Source organism: Maniola hyperantus, chromosome 4 (assembly GCF_902806685.2).
Source record: "Maniola hyperantus chromosome 4, iAphHyp1.2, whole genome shotgun sequence".
Classification (NCBI taxonomy): domain Eukaryota; kingdom Metazoa; phylum Arthropoda; class Insecta; order Lepidoptera; family Nymphalidae; genus Maniola; species Maniola hyperantus.
The window spans coordinates 13281474-13303777 of record NC_048539.1 but is presented as its reverse complement, the minus strand read 5'-3'; the positions used below and the strand labels follow the sequence as shown (position 1 = coordinate 13303777).

General features: G+C 35.8%; 1 protein-coding gene across 1 annotated transcript in view; it reads left to right on the top strand.

Moving 5' to 3' along the window:
- The window catches only part of LOC117997148 (uncharacterized), a 68577-nt gene that overhangs the window by 4822 nt on the left and 41451 nt on the right, over positions 1–22304 (top strand). The window contains exon 2 of the mRNA XM_034985324.2: positions 21352–21725. Coding sequence (XP_034841215.1) covers positions 21609–21725 — 117 coding nt within the window. The 5' untranslated portion in view covers positions 21352–21608. The remainder of the gene's footprint in view (positions 1–21351; positions 21726–22304) is intronic.

Sequence of the window (22304 nt, the reverse complement as noted above, 5' to 3'; positions counted from 1 at the left end):
TCGACTGTTAGGCGGTACGAAGCTCGCCGGGGCAGCTAGTGAAAAATAAAATAAATAAATAGGTAATAGTATTTTTTTGACATTTGCATGATAAATCAAAAACTATTTAGTATGCACTAGATGATGCCCGCAACTTCGTCCGCGTGGATTTAGGTTTTTTAAAAATCCTGTGGCAACTTTGATTTTCCGGGATCAAAAGTCAAAGTCAAATGATTTGTTCAAAATAGGTAATAAATTACTCTTTTCGATTGTCAGTTGTTGGATTTGTAAAATATAGTGTTGATAGACCTTTTTTTTTTGGGTTGTGCCACACATGACATACTTTATTCCGGCGCTTCTTCTACTTGAGGTTTTTTGACTTTATTACTCAAGTATAAGAGGCGCTGGGATAACCTAACCAGTTGGTAACTGGTAATGTGTGGTACAGCTTTAAAAAATAAACGTTTTTTTTTCTTTTCTTTCTTTTTCTTTTCTAATAATATGCCATATGACATAATGCTGTGAAAGTAACTAAAATATACTAGTCTCGCCGTTTCTATGTCTGTCAACAGGTGAGATTGCAGTCAAGGGCTAACTTGTATCTGAATAAATAAATAAAAAAGTACTATTGTACGAAGCGTGCGTACTTTGTTTGTAAGTCGGACAGACAGACAGACAACAAACTGATCCTATAAGGGTTCCTTTTTCCTTTTGAGGTACGGAATCCTAATGATCTCTCTTTTTGCACTGCATTTAACCTGAATCCAAGAATTTCCGATCCGAAATAGTCGTAAGCAAGACTGTATCGTCACCTACCACCAGGTGAGATTGCAGTCAAGGGCTAACTTGTATCTGAATCAATATTATTATTATTATTTTATTACTTATAATAAAACTGTAACAGGTGAAATTCTGTACATTGAAGATATTTTGAAATTTTTTTTTCGAGGGCACTCTATAATCGATACTGAACCCAAAACTGGAATTTTTTTCATTTTTGTCTGTCTGTCTGTCTGTCTGTATCACGGCCGCGCATCACGCTGAAACTACTGAATGGATTCCAATGAAACTTGGTACGATTTGACGTCATACTATGAGGAAGAATATAGGATACTTTTTATCCCGAAATTCAGCATGGTTCCCTTAGGAGAGGGGTTGAAAGTTAAAATGTATACTGAGCTGTAATTCATTAACGCGTAGTCCGATTTCATTCATTATTTTTTGTTAGAAACCATACATGTTAAAACTTCAAGTTCCAACTTCTCAACCATCATCATAATAATGACGGGTAGCTTTTGTACTTTTGGATTTCAATCAGCTGTTTTAGGAATAGTTGATGTTGAATTGATATTAAAGGTACGCTTAGAATAAACTATCTCTGGTTTAGGTACCAAGCAACGACTTCATAATTCAACTCGATATCCCAACTCTTCAACCCTGATGATGCAGGGTATTGCACTCCTAAGCCACTGTTGATTGTGAGATAATATTGTAGATGCCAAACATATATACCATTATTGAACTTTAAGTTCCAACTCTTCAATACTGATGCTGCAGGGTACTGCACTCCTATTCTATGGGTTTTAGGAACTGTTGTTGGTGAATTAATATTGTACCATTTACTATTGTACCAAACCACGACTACATGGTTGAACTCCGTTCACAAAAATCCACGCACATCCATCGAAATCCTATTCTATTCCAAACTTATTCGCCAGCGTGACAGGAGTGGAGAAGGCGGATAGGGACGTGTGAGGGGTGCAACGGATCAACGTGATTTTTTCCATCATCATCAGCCTGCGGTCGTCCACTGTTGGACATAGGCTTTCCCTAAAGAGCGCCACCACACCCGGTCCTCAGCCTTCCTCACCCAGCCACTTCCCGCCAGCCTCTGTATATCGTCGGTCCATCGTGCTGGAAGGCGTCCCACACTACGCTTACTTATACCTACGCGGTCTCCACTCAAGAACTTTCCGGCTCCAACGGCCATCACCTCTACGACAGGCATGACCTGCCTTCTTTTATCCCAGAAAATAAAAGAGTTCCCACGGGCTTTTGAAAACCTACATCCACGCGGACGAAGTCGCGGGCGTCAGCTAGTAAATAAATAAAAAAGTACTATTTGTACGAGGCGTTGCGTACTTTATTTGTAAGACGGACAGACAGACAGACAGACAGATAGACGGACAGACAGACAGACGGACAGACGAACAGACGGACAGACGGACGGGCAGACGGACCGATGGACGGACCGACAGACGCATGGACGGACGGACGGACTGACGGACAGACAGACAGAGGGTTCCGTTTTTTTCCTTCTGAGGTACGGAACCCTAAAATATAAAGAAATACACCAGGTAGGTACCTACCTACCTATATTATTATACATATACAGGTACCTTTTTAGGGTTCCGTACTTTATAAGGAAAAAAGGGACCCTTAGGATCACTTCGTTGTCTGTCTGTCTTTCCGTCTCTCCGTCTGTGTCGTATCTGTCACACAAACCTATAGGATACTTCCCGTTGACCCAGAATCATGAAATTTAGTAGGTACGTAGGTCTTAGAGCACAAGTAAAGGAATAAATCCGAAAACCATAGATTTGTGATTACAACTTACAAAAAAAAAATTAAAGTGTGTTAATGAAAAAATAATTAGTATTTTCAATTTTCAATGTATAATAAGTATACCAAGTGGGGTATTATATGAAAGGGCTTTACTTGTGTATTCTAAAACACATTTTTATTTATTTTTATGCATAGTAGTTTTTGATTTATGGAGCAAAATGTCAAAAAAATACCTGAGTACGGAACCCTTGGTGCGCGAGCAACTCGCACTTGCCGGTTTTTTAAAATTAGATAAATAAATAACTAAACAAAGTTACTTACCTATTGTACTAGGACCACACGAGTAGATATCCCTACTAGGACCTCAACAACAAAGTCAGGTCAATAAACCAATGAATAAAATTGGTGTCCAAATTTCAAATTCCAGAGGTCAATGTACAAAATGCAATAAGTATTTGAAGGACTTATTGACTCTGCTCTGCTCAATCTTCTACACATTTGCATAGCCACTGAATTAATAAACGAATAAAAATTAATTTTATAAATCATTACGACTTTTGTTTTTGAAAACATAACAACAGTTGTCGTCATAGAAACCACAATATTACACGCGCAGCCGCGCGCCGCTGGGCTGGCCCTTCCCTCCGCCACCCGCGCGGTGTCTAATGTTTTGGGGTGAGAAGCATGATGATTTTAGCCGAAATCTAGCGCTTGAAAAGGGTTGAACAGTAGTTTGGGAAAAGTATTTTTGAGAAAAAACTACTGAATTTAGGTTTGCAAAGTAAAGTTATTTCAACTAATGAATAAATAAACTACGTGTAATGATAAATTGTTTTAGAATTTTCATATCCCTAATCTTATTTATTTACGCCCAAAGTTGTCATAGATTTAGTGTTAAAATAGGAATCTTTTGAGGCTCGTAACTTTTAAATCAATATTTTTTTCAATGTTTTAGATATCATTGAACCTAGATAATGACGAGATAAATCGATATAATTCTTAGTTTTGTGCGTACAATATCGAATATTGTTGTATTTTCCCTCCTACGTTTGTATGAAGAAAGCACCGAACTGAGCTGCCTTAACTGCGTTGCGACGCCGCGCATCGTCAAAATCTAGGTCCGGTCCTAGGTCGAAGCAAGTCTGTGTGTGGTTTGGTACCGGTCGGTTAAAAACTCAAAAATTAGTAACGATGAGTTGACCGACACAATATAATATCAAAATCAAAAACAGAGCCTACTACAATGATAATAATATGTCTATTACACCTTTTATTTTTATTTTTTTCGAGGGGAAATCTTCTGAAGATACCCAATCGGGTTATGTGGGATTTCTACCCACTAAAACCTCCTCGGTGGCCCTCCTCCGTTATTGAGAGTCTCCGGGAACTCTAAAGAACGTACGCCGGTGCCTCTCTCGCGCGACGCTCGCGATGTCTATTATACCTAGTTAGTTACGTAGTACGCAAGAGGTAGGTTTTCAAAATGCATTTGGCATGGAGTATGAAAAGCCAAACGCCTTCATTATTAATCATTATTAATGCATCCTGCGCTAACGCATGCGCGCTCGGTTAACAATTCAAATGTGGAACAAACACGCGGTTTCAAGTTTCAAAACGGATTTCATTCATCAGCATTAATGTTTGCAGCACACCTACTGTTTCCTGAGTTGGCAGTTATGCACTTATTGTTACCTACGTCTAATAGAAAACCACTAGTATTGTTTACAAACAAACGCATGTTGTGCCTAAACTGCACGCTATGATTATTGACATTGGCGAAGAAAAACAATAGTACCTATTTGTTTGTTTACCTACCTATTTGTTTACTGAGAAGTGGAGTAAGTAATTGGAAATTAATATTATTAAAAACAAAATAATATGGTGTAAGCTATTTTGCTATTTTTATATACTGCAAGATTCCTGCAGGCCATTTTCAAATGTCAATAACTTTTTTTAAAATGCTTAGGATATCTTAAAGATATCTGATGTAAAGTTACTAAAATTGCTACTATTGCTCTATACCCAGATTTTTTTTTAATTTAATGGTGATATTTAATGCTAGTTTCAATCAAATCTAATTTTCTTACAATTTCAACTAAAGATTTTTTTAACTGTACAACATTTAATATGCACATTGACTCCTCGACGGCAGAAATTATCTCTCGAAACCGTAGATAGATAAAAAAAATCTGATTATTCAATGGTCAAAACACACGCGACTTCAAAACGTTTTGAGTTTCAAAAATGCTCAATGTTTTATTTGGGAATCCTGCTAGCTTTGCTAGTTGACTTTGAAGAGATGGGATTTGGTACCTCGCAGCAAATCTCCCTTTGTCCTCGGACGTCAAACATTTTGCTAAAGCTAATAGATAATAGGTACCTTTTTTTCTCTTCGCCTTTCATACATTCATTCGTTACAAAGCATTGAATGCTAACCATAATAATTTATCGTTGTGTCACGAACAAGTGGAATTTCCTTCACCTAAATGCAGATATTTTTCATTATGCTCGGTAAATTTATTTGCTCAGCTGACAGTCTTTGATGACGTCGTATGGATACTCACAGTTGAAGAACGAATTCTAGGAATGTTTTGTGCAAATGAGACTAAAATAAAATATCAAGCAGACCCTGTTGCTATTGAAAATTAAAATACTTACAGAAAACATACCAACACCGGGTAGAAAAGTTGTTAAAATCCTAATATTCTGGCTTGCATAAGACCACTGAACTATTACGGGCATAAAAAGAGATGCAAGTTTTGTCTCTTCTGAATAAGACAATTTTTAACTTGGAAAAAGTTGCTATAAGAATTAAGAGTAAAGACCAAAACGTTCTTGAAAATAATATTGAATATTGTTGAAGACAAAATAGAAAGCGTAGACGAAGGTCAACAATAAAATTATGTATATGGATCAAATTGAGAAAAAGATCAATGTCGCATCGCATTGTGAAGTGAGATAATGTCAGGGTCGGAATATTGTGGAAAAAGCCACAATAACATCATGATTTTGATGAAATTAATGTTGCTATTTTTGTAAAGAATAAGAAGACAAAACACGGCATACTATTGGTCTCTTGGTATACTATAGAGATATTTGAATTTTATACTCTAGATCATCCAAGAATTTACTGTCATGCCAAATTACCAAGATCTTTTAAATGGTTTAAAATTTTAGATGGTTTAGGCATTACAAAGATAATAAATGTACAGACAATTTTATAATCTCCACTAATATAATAAATGCGAAATTAATTTGACTGTTTCTTGGTTTCTACTTCAATCACGCCGCAACGGAGCAACGGATCAACATGATATTTTGCATGGATATAGTCGAAGATCTGGAGAGTAACTTATATATAGTGGGAAGTTGGATATCTAAGAGTTCCCACATGATTTTGAAAACCTAAATCCACGCGAACTAAGTTGCTGACATCATCTGCATTTACTGATACCTACATTTTATTACAAAAGAGCATACATACTTACTTTTAGGAACGTACCTATTTAATTGTTACAAACTTTTTAAATAGGTACCAGGTACCTACATAGAGATCATTTATTTTTACTTCGAATTGTTAACCTGACCTTTTAATTATTACTAGATCGTGTTCAGTGCTCACCATGCTCAAAACGGTCTTATCACCGAATGTCATCTGGATGGCCTTGTCCTTTCCTTGCGTTACCATTTTAAGTTGGTCCACCAACTAAAATCACGTTGCTTATTCCAATTTGTAGATTTATATCACGGGGTATAGATCCGGCTTCAATATTATGTTTTATTATCGCAGCGAGGTCATAATATAATATTATGGACCTTTTTCTTAATTTGTTAAGTAGGTAAGTAGTAAGTACTATTAAAATTTTAAAATTTTGGAATTTTGATGTATAAGTTATGTCGGTGTACCTACATCACAAACGCGTCTTCCCTTCCATTTATCCAATGTTCATTTTGCATAATCCATACTACAATATTATAAATGCGAAAGTGTGTATGTCTGTCTATCTATCTGTCTGCTAGCCTGTTCAACCAATTTTGACGAAATTTGGTACAGCGATAGTTTGCATCCCGGGGAAGGACATAGGCAACTTTTGATCCCGGAAAATTAAAGAGTTCCCACGGGATTTTTGAAAAACCTAAATCCACGCTGACGAAGTCGCGGGCATCGTGTAGTGTTAAAATAAATGGCCACTAAACATATGTAATTAAAGTAAGTAATCGTTTTTATAAGTATCAATCAATGTAATCAAGATCACATAATCGCTTTCATCAGTTGTTATCATGAAAGCGTAAAATTACTATCACTATCATTTAGCAACTGTTATTTATATTCTCGTTTTAAGCTCATCTTTTTCATCTTGGTCTGTTATTATAAAACTCGTTAGGATGCCCCCTGCCAGACGCCCTTGAAGTTTAAAGTTTAAGGGTGTCTGGCAGGAGGTTACCACAATTCTTGTCTGGCAATGCATGCAACGTGATTTCCAATAGGTACTATTCCGAAGAAAATAAAAAAAAACTAGCTTATGCTCGCGACTTCGTCCGCGTGGACTACACAAATTTCAAACCCCTATTTCACCCCCTTAGGGGTTGAATTTTCAAAAATCCTTTCTTAGCGGATGCCTAAGTCATAATAGCTATCTGCATGCCAAATTTCAGCCCGATCCGTCCAGTAGTTTGAGCTGTGCGTTGATAGATCAGTCAGTCAGTCAGTCAGTCAGTCAGTCAGTCACCTTTTCCTTTTATATATTTAGATTAGACTTTATTCTTTAACGTAAGATTTTTTTACACCTTTATTATCTGTCCTTTTAGTATCTTAGTATCTCCCAAAGCCACCATGCCATGATCCAAACTTCATAGTCGCTGATCGTTCTTCCCTGTGTTGGGGACAATACGCAGATAATCTTTCAAAAATAACGAAGGTCTGGAACACGCTAGCTCTTAGTCCATTAGATGTTATGTTACTTAAATGTTACAATTTCAACATTGGTTTTTTTTTATTGAAAATGTTACAATAAAACTTAATGCTTATCTCTTATAATTACTGTATTTATCATGTCCGCGTTATTGGTGCAGTAAATAGATAAGGTGCTTTTAAATTCTAACAAAGGTCGTCAAAGCGACGTTATTTGAATTGTCTCAAGTATCAACACATGTGGCCCAAATTGCGCCGCATTCCCGTTCACGGTCCAATCGGACACGATCTTGTTACGTTGCGAAATCGATTTTAAATCTACGTGCCACTTAAGTTCACGAAATAGATTCGCCTTGCGTTTTAAGGCTGTCGGGTCCCTTAAAGGCAAAAATGTTTTGAAATGGCTGTACGACTGACGAGTCACGATCACGAGCACCACGAGCGCCGATTTCTATACGAATTTTTGTTTGGCACATTCATAATAGAATATCAATGGTACCTATTGTGTTCTGTTACTGTTTAAGAGGAACAATTCCACTGAACACTGTTTTCTTGTAACTTTAACTATTTACGCAGCGTACGCCTCGGAAGCTCACAGATGAGACGACTTTTTTCACTTTATTGCAATTTTCGAAGGAATCTCTCATTTTTTTGAAAATAAAATATAGCCTATGTCACTCAAGTAGGTATAATGTAGCTTTCTATTGGTGAAAGAATTTTTAAAATCGGTTCAGAAGTTCCAGAGATTACCCCCTACAAACAAACTTAACGACATTACCTCTTATAGATTAGTATAGATAGTATAGAAGTATAGACGTATAGAAGTATAGATAGTATATAGTATAGATCTCATAATTTCATAAGTATTCTTCCGGGCATATGCTGCTATAGAGAGTTTTTATAGCGTTTTATTGAGTTTTGTTCCTCTGTTTTAAGCGCATTATTTATTTATCTAGATAAACTTACTTAAAAGGTAAAGAAGTAGATAGCTTCTCGCTGAAACTAAAAGGTAATGAAGTAGGTAGCTTCTCGCTGAAACGCGGCCCAGGATGTTGTTAGTTGTTACCGTGAACTGAAAATGAAATCATGATACGAATGAATAACCTAACTCCAAAAGGTCGAAAGCGCTGAGCAAATCGTGTCGCTTATGCGTTTCTCCGAGAAGGTTTCTGTGATTTGTTTTTCTTTGAACTCAGTTAAGAAAAACTAAAGAAAGCATAGGTTCCTGGCCAGTACTCAATCCGGTGCGAACGATCTGCAACTTTGTATGCTCACAAAAATTGTAATTTGCAACAATGTAAAGTGGAAACCGGTTGAGTTCGCCCCATACAATGCAGTCGACTTCGTTGGCTTCGCTTAAGCCGAAAAACATATAAATAATGGAAAAGTACATAGAAGACCTTGGCCCGCACACGACGCAACTGGAGCACTAATCCAATTTACTGCAGCCGACAAGCTTACTTAGTTATTCGCTGTAAATAATGAAATTTATACTATAGAGAGGTAATATTATATAAGTAGATACAGTTTTGTTGCGCATCAACATAGTCCAAAAACAAAATATGCTAAGTAAATCTGTTACGAGAGAATGAGAAGAAAGAAAAGTAACAAGAGTTTCCAAAGGGGACAAAATTATTTCAATTGATAATAACAGTTAATCTTACTTATATCCACTTTGTTGGACATCGGAACTTTTGATAGCTCAAGTTCTCGTCTTACTAGAAAATTAGATATTATTTCTAGACTATTTTGTATTAAACATGACAATATAGAGTATATAATAAGGTAATATTTGAAGCTACCTAATCAGTGGCTAACGTTTATCGGCTACGTAGTTTTATAAGTGTGAATGGTCCACTCGTGTATTACGAATGCTAACTACTCAACATTCCGACAAAGATAAGTCTTAGTGGAAAAATCGAGCTTAACTTTAAGACCATTAAAGTAAAACCTACAAGTAGGTACTATACTTTTAAATCACTATGAAAACTGAACCGAAAGATGAAAATGATTATATTTATTTGAATTGTCAATGTTTTTATGTGATCACAGAAATACGCATACAAGAACAGTGTGTTATAGAAATCTACGAGAACAAAATAAGATAAAAATCGAATGACGTCAGCATTACGAGTTGTAACAGTCACAATTTTAAGTTCCCACGATACATATAGGTTAACAAGAACATTTAACGATGTATTACCGTAAGAAACAATGTAAAAGAACAATAAGTAAAGAATACGGCACGCGTAGATGACGTTGGTCCACGTTGGCCTAACCATTACAATCAAGATAAATATTTGGGTAATCGTCCACATAAAACGATAAACGATTAAAGTTTACGTCACACTCACAACAGATACGTTTATACACTTATGTATGATGTAATTATAATTCCACTGTTTGCCCAACTTTTTTAAACGCTTTAACGATGGAATCGCAATAAAATTTGGAATTATAATGAAATTGCCCCATTCTTATAAAGTACGGATTGTGGTGCAAATTGACTTTAGTCTTTTTATTATTTCTGTTTTGTCGGAAAAAAGTGAACTTTCGAGTGTATTATTCGTGTCCATAATATTATGAGAACATAAACAGCGTTCTCAGCGGACCATTTTAAAAGCCGAATAAATTTGCTCTAGTTTTTGTTAAGATCAAAAAACACTTCAAGCTCTGTTGTTTATTATAATTTTACTGAGCAATATCAAAAGCACAAAATTTCGTAATGCTTAAATTGCTATACAAGTATATTTACTACAATATGAACGTGTTATTGTTAGTTTGTAAGACAATCCAGTTTTTACAAGGATCGCACCTGTCCTAGTCTCCCACAAATGAACGGTACCAATCCAGTCTTTATTTAGAAAGACTAAAAACTAGGCGAGGGATTAGACGTTCAATGAATTTATAATCATGTTCGACCAGACCGTGTAGAGTCTGCAATAAAAGTGAAGATTGTGTCGAAGCTTTTTACTTCGCAGTGTCCTGAATAAGTTTTCCTGTTTTAGACATACTTCAATGGTCAATACACGACTTTTTGTAGAAATTGTAGTGTCTAGTCTGTAAGAATGGGGGTGGTTATATCGAAGTGGAGTTATTTTTATTGCTGACCATAGTGCCACGGCTCACCATAAAAGCGTCTAACGCATGACCCGTTTTAACATTTATGGATATCCGGTTTGCTGTATATGTAAGGATAATGGGTGCATTGCATTGCTGAATAGGAAAGGGACCCGGCTTAGTGTTACTAACCTGACATTCTGGGAATAAAATTTCTTAGAACCTTAGTTCCATTTAAACACAAACTGCTAACGTTCCCTTACGTCCAATAGGAAAACGCAATTGTCAGACATCCTGGATTCCGCTGAAATGATAAAGCTTTTAAAGACCATCAAGCTAGCGAAAAAATATCGTAAGTCAGAATATCGTATATTTTATCAGTCGGTTTCCCTAACTTTCTATTTAACCTTTACAACCTTTAAAATTCAAAAAACTGGTAACTATCGATGATGGATTAGACAGGCTAACGGAATCTGTGTATTTCTAGTCGAACAAGTTGTTCATCTAGGTGTAAACTCCACAAACGAGCTTGTTTTTTTCACGCGCCGCAATCATATTTTGTCTGATCATGTTTCAAATTGACTGTGACATCGAGAATCAATCTTTTCCTTATTTGAATACATTGATGTATTGACTAGGTTCCATTATCTTAGACTGAAGACATAATTAGTTAAGTTCAGAAATCTGTCTTCGGACATGAGCATTCTTCACCACATTGCATTGATTGAAAAGATCAAAGAATAGAATGAGAGAAGCATGGCAGAAAAACGCCAGAAAAGTAATGAAACTTTTTAGAAATGGGGAAGAACTGGAGAGAGAAATTCGTCGCTCTGCTCGAGAACGCAGACCTCCGATTTATCTGCAAGCCTACGTCTCTCATAGAGAGGGTGAATGATATTATATAGATATCCTTATATATATTAAACCTATTGAATAACGTACAAGTAGAAACATCAAAAAGCAGGTGCAGATTCGTGGCACTAGTGATTTTCGTTACCTACTGATTTTCGTAATGATAATGGTCGCTACAAACCATTAATGGATCACTACTAAAATCTCGCCTTTAACGTGTTTTATGTACCTATTCGAAAAAGATGAATAGTTGATGGTTAGTTAAGTATAAAAATCACAAATTGAATCTTTAATAACCCATGACTGGCACGATATTAATACAATAACAAGAAAAATAACAAATTACCTCCGTGTTTTAAATCAAGCACAAGATTAAAATCTTGACCTTTAAGTCTGTATTAGGTAATGCCTGATTGGTACTAGTGAAGTTTTTTGTGTCTCGACACTGCTTCAACTTGGCGCCACAGTTTAAGGAAAAATTAATTATTAATCAATACCTTTTAAGTCATTTTGACAAGTGCTAATAAAAACTAGAGCATAAAATAAAATATCAGCACTAAATAAAAAGAGACAAAGGACAGGTTTTAAATCACAAAAGATTATAATCGTGCTTCCTAACCGTGGTAAAAATGTTATAAGCATTAAGTAATATAAAATATTTAAGTAACAGAGTTACCTATTCTTTGATTTCAAAATGCTTTTAATCAGACTGAATCGCCGTAAAAATGGTCTAATAAACATTGGTAGAGAGAATAAAGTACTTAATTGCTAAAGTGAAATTTCAAAACTTAATTACTCAATGTCAAATTCAAACATTTATCTTATCAATGACTATTCAAGAACAAAAGAAAGTCATCATCAAAATTAAGATAAGATTATTCAGGTAATAGTTTTTCACACCCAGCAGATCTGTTTTTATAACCATTAGACGTTAAGTTCGAAAAAGGTTTTTGACAAAAATACAATGTAGTGGTTAGTTTTGGGCATAGGGTTCAAAAATGTTCGGAATGCAATCATCAGGTAGACGGCCCCACAACTTTGAACTGGTTTCCAGTTAGTGCTTTCCGCTGTGTCGGTTCTGATTTGTTAATTAAATCTCAGTTGATTGCCTAAACTCTAACTAAAGTATAGATTCACGCACGCTTAAAGCGTTCGATTGAATTCGGAGTTTTACACTTGTTCAAATTAATCAATCTTAGATTTTTTTAAATCATTTACGTTATTACGCTTGATTCCGCTCTTATTGAACCCTGGTAGTTTGATTCAAGATGGTAAGTTTAAAACTGATAAAATGCCAGATAAAATAAATCCTCTACTGTAAACCAAAAAATATGCAATGTTAAATATATAAGAAACCCCAAGTAACAAAGGACCAATACCTATATTATTACAGAAGGAATTCAAAGAGTTACAAAATACAAGACCTCTCAATAATATTCTTCTGTAGAACTTAGACTGCTTATCATAAATGAATAATAATATCATGATTTTATATCGACGTATAAAAGAAAGTTGCAGACGACTCATTAATTTCCATATTTAAACCTTGACATTTTCGTATTGAGGCCATCTTTGAAATGGTATAGACTAGGAAGTTAAAGTATTTAAGTGTTTGTTTTGTAAAATGACAATTACCGATTAAAACCATTTCTGTGAGTTATCTAACGTCTATTTGCTAGTTAATAATGGCTAGTTTACATGATTTTTGTAGATATGGTTACAGTCCAATGGTCTACTAAAATATATAAATGTTTTGATATCAGTAGAGTGTACTGTAGGATATTTTATTATTATTTTCAATTCAATCTTAAATGAGTGGATCCTTGACACTCCCAATCCAGTGTCATTCCAGCGCTGGAATGATTTTACTATACATCAATATGAACCGGTCACAATTAGATAATTTTTGAGGTTGGGCTCTATTAAGACAAAATCGTGACAAGCCTATTTTAGAACATAATCAAGGTGATCAAACAATAGTCTTAAATGACACATTCAAGGATATTAGTGACCTTAAGTTACTTATAAGTACAATGTACCCAATAACACGAGAAAATGACTAATATGACTCTACACGTAATACCAACATAGAACAATATCGTGTATGGTCCATTAATTTGGTTCAAGACGCCAATGTCTGTTGGAGCCTGGAGGCAAATGCCTGCATATTCAGGTATTATTTCAAAATGATAATTGTATATACCATGGCCAGGATGAGCAAGTAGGTAACTGTTGATTTATGTGCAGATAATAGATAATATCCTTCTTCTTAACAACCAAAAGAACCACAGACCCAGAAGTCCAATAGGTAGGTAGGTATGTGATCTGTCTATTGCCACTTTAGCTTCGCAACCCGTTAACCTATGTCGGTTACTCTGGTTCGCCTACGGATCTCATTTCTGATTTTATCAAGAACTTAATTGTATCGAACTCATTGCGAATTATCACAGCCATACATCAATAACAAGGGTCGAGATATTGCGCACCCATTTGCCATCCCTTGCCACTTTTTTCATCTCTACTAAGATCTTTATCTATGACCACACACGGTATCCCATCGACCCCATGGTAATTATTTAATTATCTCAATGGTCTGAATATCTTCTGATTGGTACTTTAGATACTGCATCTTTTGCAAGGTAAGTATATTTTTTAATAATTTGTAAATTTATTAGCAGATTTTTAACCATACGTATGTCGAATACTTACTTAGTTTTATGCGTCCTATAGAAACAAAGAAGGACTTGAATTGCGCACGATCAACAAAACCACAAATGCTAGCAACAATTTTGAACGATAAATATTTTATTCGGATTTCTTTAAAACTAATCTAAGATTACCTTGCTTTAATTGTAAAGGAAAACATCAGGAGGAAACCTGCATCATGCATGCCTGAGAGCCGGAGAGGTCTCCATAATGTTCTGAAAGGCATGTATGCATCATATATGTGAAGTCTGCCAACCCGCATTTGACTAGCGTGGACTGAGACCTAAACTATTCTCAATCTTAGAGGAGAGGAGACCCGATAGTGACCCGGCAATGGGTTGAGATTTTATCTATATCTGAGTTTCTATAGTACTATAGTCAGATTTCAAAACTATCTACTTACTTATCGTAGTTTGACTTTCAGGTAAAAATAAATAAGTAGGTACTTACCTACTTACTTGAAGACGCCAATCTTTAAAAAAAGCTCTATTTTACGTGACTACTGTTTAATGCCTTAGTCGTCGAGATGAAAGTTCATTGAACCAGCTCCGTGATCAGGTGCAAAAAAAAAATCCAGAGACGTTTCCGCGATATCTAATTTTGAGTCATAAACGTTGATTGCGTTTATTAAACTGGTTTGCTTCAGTTCCAAGGTAGTGTTTTACGACGGTATTTTTTTCACCGATAAATTTTTATTTGTCGGTATCAATTTAGCGTTGGACTGCGAATCAACCTAGTGATAATGCACTAAACCAATTTTGTACACAATTCCCTAATTGATATACCAAATTACCTAGTTACCAACCACCCATCGTTCATCAATCATCATCATCAACCGATAGACGTCCACTACTGGACTATTCCTCTTTCGTATAGAACTGGGAAAAGCATTTGAGTATCAGGCAATGATCTTTAAGTACTTTGCGCTACAATGGTTTTAGATTAAGTAAAGCTTTTGCTTGAATCATTGCTTTTTGTTTGATCATATCTACCTGATAACTGTTCTCTGTATTTATCATTAATTCATGAGTTGGGCGTGAGACCCGTCTAATTAGATGCACTACTTTAGATACTTTAGTACTCTACCGATCAACTTTCTGGTAACTTACCTTTTAATATTTTTATCAGGCTTCCGCGGTAATGGAATCTCGCTTCGTCTCAATTAATTTTTATGACTTTCTTCGGTACCATTTAAATGAGGTAACATTCTTGCGTTTTATGCAATGCGCTTTTACGACTGTTTTTAATATGCGTTATGGAAGCCTTATCACCACTTACGTGGTTTTATTTTTTACCTACATACCGTAGGTTTTTACCAGAAATCCGTAATAATTCAACTACTATTGTTTAGGCTTAAAAAAGACATGGAGAGACAAATAAGCAACTGTGGTCTTACAATTAGGATACGCAACTTTAATCGAGATTGCTATTCCGACATCTTTTTGACCCCGATTGTCTATCGGTACTCCGAACTAAATATTATGTCCCTGCTCATTAAATCAGCTTCTCAATTCGTTAAGCTATACGTTATACGTATTAGTTGCCCTGACACCTCTACTGATCTCATTTCTCAATCAAGTAGAGATCCATCATAACTATATCCATCACCACCATCGCGAAAGAATTCGCGTACGTTTTCAAACAAAATGTCAGCCTTCTCAAATGAATCATTTAGTGTTATCAATTAAGCGGCTTCACAAATACCGTTAGTCTTAATTTCTTTCACACGTTTGCGTGTCACTGTATCATTAATTGACGACCGTGCGTGGCGTTCCAGCCGATTGGACACGGCCTTTATTTTAAAGAGTTTATTAACTGACACGCCATCTTGGACCAGCAGATTCATGCTGGGCAACTATGAGGTGATAATATTGCGTCTTTTGTCAGATACATTATTATTAAAAGAACAAGCAAGAAATTAGCTTTGTGTATCTTGTAATCCACACACGTGAGCTTACTATAGCTGTAGTCTTATTGTACTTATACGTGCATACCTTGTTAACAACGCAGGACATTATAATATAAATAATACATACATACATTATATTCGAGTTTCAACTAATTTTACCTACGCAGTACGCATCTCTTTCAAACACAAACAGAAAGAAAGAGTGTTGACGAATGACGGTACAAGGCGTCAGAAACTTAGATCCGCTTCCCGAAGACTGATTTACTGTTTAGAGATAGACTACTCTGTAGGAATAGGTGATAGGATAGGTTAAGCTTTTTCCAAGATTTGCAGTACGATTCCTTTTGAGTCTAGATTTCTAGAACGTCCGTAGTCCGTATATCTAGGCAATGCAAGCTGCAGCTCGATTTACTTATTTCGAAAGTAGATGTAAAATGTAAATGAATATCCTGTTCACGTCACAAAAATCATTGAAACATGGCGTATGTTTTACGCGTAAGGCCCATTTCTAGTCTCGCTCTGCCTTGCAATCACCAACCATACATTCATCATCATCATTCACGATTAACTCATCGCCGGCTCACTACTGAGGACAGGAGCTCCTCCCAGAATGAGAAGGGTACACCTATATAAACTCTCAGGTATGCAGGTTTCCTCATGATGTTTTCCTTCACCATTAAAGCATGTGATATCCGTTAAGTGCATATAACGCACATACAGGTTTTTAGAATGACATTTCGGCTTTGTAGAGCGTTGTCTCTGCCACTCATACCTATATGAAGTTTTGTCGATCTCAACGACAGAGACAATGCTCTACAAATCTGCTATCTCCTTCTGAAGGTCGATGCACATTACTTTCTGCCGCGTACTGTACCTAACTGCGTTACCAAAAAAGTTAGAGGTCGAACCCTGGTCCATTCGACGGGAAGGCCGACAACTCAACCACTAGGCTTATTGCTTATTACCTAGTTATTATAGATTCAGTAGGTAATCACTAATCAGTATGTTAGCGTGCAATATTGCTTTTCCTGAAAGAAAAGTGGGACATTATCATACTTATACAAACAATTAAACAAGGAAATGTTAGTTACATGTACACCCTTTGCAGCGACGGTTCTTTACGCTGTATATTTGAATATTAGATGCGTGATTTTGTTAAACTAATTTGTGATTAGTTAATCCTAAGTCAGTCAGTTAATGGACATACTAAATTAGGTCTAGATGGAGTAGGTACCTACTATCTATATTCAAATTTAGGTCAGTCATCAATTATTCCGATTTTAAGTGATTTTGTGCGGGTGGATACGTGGGTTAATAGTTTATACTTGTTGTTACAATTGATTTGTGATCAGTGTTACTTCGATTGGATTATAAAATTATTCAAGAATGAAATCTGCGACAAGAAGGATTTTGTGGTCCGAGAGTTATTGCAACATGGAGTGGTGTTGGTGATGTCTTCTATCAGTTTTAAGTGTTATTTTAGAGCTATAAATAAATCTATCGCATACAAGAATATCATGTAGGCCTAAACCAAATGATAGCGATCGCAATCACTTTGGTTGACCCCCCTCTTACCATTGGCTAGAATGCACATTTGCAACAAATGGCAATTTTATTATTATTATTTATTGAACCACCAACAGAATCATACAAAAAAATTATATTATTCTAATCCTATGTGCTAAGTCATTATTTTTAATTAATTTTAATCATTATTTAATTTTAATTTAATTTGAATTATTATTATTATAATTAGAATTATTAGAATTAGGTAAATATTATGATTTTGGATCACAGCTTCGATACAAACCCCCTCAGAAGTCCCCAAAGAAACAAAATACCTAAGTACCTTTTCTATGGCACACAGAAACTTCTACAGTGTCTTTATTATTAAATCATACAATCAATATGACGATAATCTCAATTTAGCAATCTTCCTACTGACTGACAGTTGAGTAAACTACTGACATCTTGTACTATTGGCTACTTCAGTTTAGCAACTAATAATTGGACCCAGTTATGGCAAAGTGTGCCAAGCCACATTGCATTGATTTCATGAAAATGACGTTTATAAAGTTTGACTTGTGATTGCTCATGGATTGAACTCGTTCGACTAACTATAAATGCCAGTTTGTGCTCTTTGCTTCAAAGCTTTTTCGACACAATCCTAAGTTGCTTATGTCTTGTGGTTTTTTAATAATTCATTAACTCATTTTTTGGGTACCGTATCTTCGGAGAAAAAAGAAACCCGTATACCTACCCGTATCCCAGGTATATGTCCCGCAAATTGCTATTGCGCTAGAATCATGTCTCATTCAAATCGAAATGACGTAATTTTGACGTCAGCCGAAATAAAAATATACCACACAACTCACAACTTCAGCCTAGTGCTGACGTCACTAAAATGGCGGCCACGTGCATTAGCAATTTGTGGGACTTAAAGCGATATCTTATAACACAAGTAGGTAAAGGGAAAAGTCTGAAAACCGTGAATTTGTATTTACATAAAAAAGTATTATTTCTTGTACGATGGTACGGAACCCTTCGTGTGCGAGTTCGATTCACATTTGACCGGTTTCTTTGACAAATTGTGGGTTCATCCAATGTAAGTAATGTCGAAAGTAATGTACATCGGCCTTTAGAATGACATTATTGGGCGTTGTAGAGCGTTGTCTTTGTCACTCATACCTATTCGTTTTGTCGGTCTCAACGACAGGGACAACGCTCTACAAATCTGCTATCACTTTCTAAAAGTTTATGTACATTACTTTCGGCCGCGTATTTAGTGCATCATAGGTTTAATTGTAAAGAAGCAGGTCGTTTAACTTAATCGGACGGTTCATTAACATCGATAAATATAGTATGTTAGGTATAATATCCCACATTATTGTTCGTTAATCTTTGTCACTTAAGCCATTACCGACTCAGCCGGGGTCTAATTACTGTAGCAACTTCGCATTTTCCCATACACTTCGGTTACGCACTCTTTTCCTTTGTTCATATTAGTTGAAGGACGCCTGTAGTGTTTACTCATTTTCGCAATGAACTTATTATGTCTTTGTTATCATTAATTTATGACTTCTTATCTAGTATTTAAATCTACGTTGTTAATAATGAATTCGGTATATTATATCGGTATATTCGGTATATTTTTATTTTTATTCAACGTCTCCCTTTTGTTGGCATTAAGCAAAACCTAAGTTCTGTTTATTCTAAACATTGGACAGATCCATTTTCGGTTCGCGATAGGTCGAGATGATAATCGGGGTATGAGGCAGTATGCAGCCCCCCCCCCCCCCCCCCCCCCGATTGCCTTTCGAAATGTCGCGTACTCTAGGTATAGGATTTTTTATTTAAAACTGTTTTACTTGATGTTTAATTTTAATTTACTCTTATTAGGAATTTAACTCTAGTATAACCGTCATAATAAACACCAATTACTTAGGTAGGTAGGTACATCAAAACTGTAAAGAAAGAAATAACTTAATTGTTAGACAGTGTATAAGTCATATTGCACAATTTTTTTAATAAAGCATTTTCAATTTTCTATTCCCAACTTTAAGGTTGAAAATTGTAATTGCTGTCTGTTACAGTGAATAGCAAATAAGCTGAGTCATAGTTGAAATCCCCAGGCGAACACATTTTGATGTAGTAAATTTGCATTTATGGTAAACTTTGCTTATGTAGTGGTTAATAAGGTGAATGTAATAGTTACTAGGTACCTACTTAACACATGTGTTTATAATAAATTGTAAAAGTATGTATTTAGATGCTTCCACAATAATGACGACATGTATTCAAATATAGCCAGATTCCAATAATAAATAAAAAAATCTTCAAAGACAAGATTTATATTCGTTCGTCGTCAACCGATAGACATCCACTGGTGGATATCTATAGGTCTCTTGTAGTTCCTCCCACACACCGGTTCCCTGTGACTTTTTTGATGTCGTCTGTCCACCTAATGATAAGATTTATCTGTTCAACCAAAAGTTTTTTTGTAATTGACCTTTAGGACTCGAGAGTAACCTAACATCTATCAGCTCTATATTATTATCAAATTACCAAACAACTCATCTACTACATTAAATTAGATGTAAATAATAATCTGTTGCGATATTTCCTTTTGTATCAGTTTTCGTAACAATACAAATTATTTGATGCATACATCACACCAACTATCTTAGACTGATCGCCCATTGGCTACTATAGGCTGAGCAATCGCTCCTTTTTAAACGCTGAGCATTTAAGCGCACGGATTTTGGTATGAAATTAAAAAGTTTTTCAGTTTCTCATCACTTGGTTGTTCCAGTTCCCTCAAGTCCTCTCTCTGCGTCGTATTCCTCATTGCTGAGAGTTGTAACCTCTTTCCAATAATCACATCATAGTGGTCGTGGTTTTGTTGCATAATATGCATAACATGATATATATGTATATCTCTTTTTGTAGTGAATTTCCTAAACTGCCATTATTTTATTTTAGTCCTGTAAAAGTGACCATTATCGAGATATTCATGGAAAACCGTATTTTGAAGACCGTAGATGTTGCCATGTAAATTTGTAGCGGCTCTCAGATCGATGGGAACATTAATATTTTGTGTAGAGCATCAATATCTAGGTTCATACAAAAATCCAGATTTCTGGAAGATATTTCGAAGTAGAATGGTTAATTTGATTTAAGCAGCTAAGGTTTCGGGCATTTGAACGGAAGCATTCGTACAGCAATATGCTGCCTTAGAAAATCTTGAGTTTCTTACTAGATAGGCATAACGCTCTGCGAGAACAGAATATGTGCGTCCAATCTTAGACCGCAAATTGCATACATTATCGGTATCGCTCATCTATCACTACTTAATGGATTCGATTTGTCTATCAGAATGTCGATCGCCTTATCTAAATTGCCATGTCCTTGGTTCATTTCAACACTTTCGAAGCCATTTCCGAACGAGATCAATGCAATGCAACAGATGTAGGCGTTTATTTTGTTCGTCATTTCAACAGCGGAGCTTAATTTCTTGCTTTGCATTTGTGCAATCATTTACCCTTCTTCATTTACCTATTCTAACTTTATGTCTGTTCATGTAATATTCGTTTGAATAACTCTTTAATCAACAGCATTTTTGTTCATACAATCATTGAAAAAGTCAGAAACATGTACCTACTGATCTATTTTTTCTTATCATCTTAAGTTTTCTATCGGCATCGCTTCTGTTTAATCTTATTCAACATTCATTCAATTAACATCCATTCATTCATTGGCTTGACGAATACAATTCGGTGCATTACTTCAATTATTCATTAGATGCTCTGAATCAAGAGCCGCCTCTTAGAATTTCACTCATTAACGTGGTAATTATGCTTTGTTTCAGGGTAATCGTGTCATTGGGAATTCCAAGTTGGTTTTAAGTTTAAACAAAGAAACATATCCATTTGGGAGTCCGCTGCTAACTTTGGAAGAGTTACTGCACTGTCACAACAATATCGTGGAGATATATCTACTGGCGTGAACGGAGGCTTATAGAGATCGTGTGGCAGACACTTGTGTGATGTGCAGGCTACACCACATGGAAGTGCTTTTGGAAGTCACCTGATCTCGAAGTGCCTGAGATCTGGTTGAGAGTGAAGGATGAAGTTCTCAACGGGGTCGAGTTCCAGCAGTCTCGCCAGCGACTCGCTGTCGAGGAAGTCGACTTTATGCATCTATACAGAAGTGGATGCCACCTTGCCACCGCCTGTTGAAAGAGTAAGTATTTTTTTTTAATTGAAAATATTATGTAGATTATATACGGGTAGGTAAATAATAAGTATGGGTAAAAAAGATTCATCCCGTTGGTTCTCATAGTCCGCTATCATTTCACTGGCCATTGCTTTATATTCTCAATGGCCCCCAGATCACGTACCTCAAGATATTTGGATGATTTGGGGTCAATCGGCCAACGAGAAAGTAAATAACATGGGCAGGAATGTGTTTTTTTATTTTATTTAAATTGATCTGAAATGTTTAGTACCTAGCTTAGCATTTAAACAAAGTTGCGACACCTACAAACTGCACTAAAGTCTAAACTTACATAATTAAAATGCATTAACGTAATCGTTACACAAAACAAATTGTAACGCGTTTATTTCTAACATGGCATTTATTGATACTTCGAGTTTGTTTAAAAATGCAGCAGCTGACATGAATGTACAGATTGACATCCTGTTCCGACCTGTCCTAATGTAGACCAAGCACCCAAGCACTGAGAACTGACCAAGACTCTTACATAATTGATAAATAGAGGTGTGGGCGAACAATTTTAATTATTAACGGAAACGGACATAC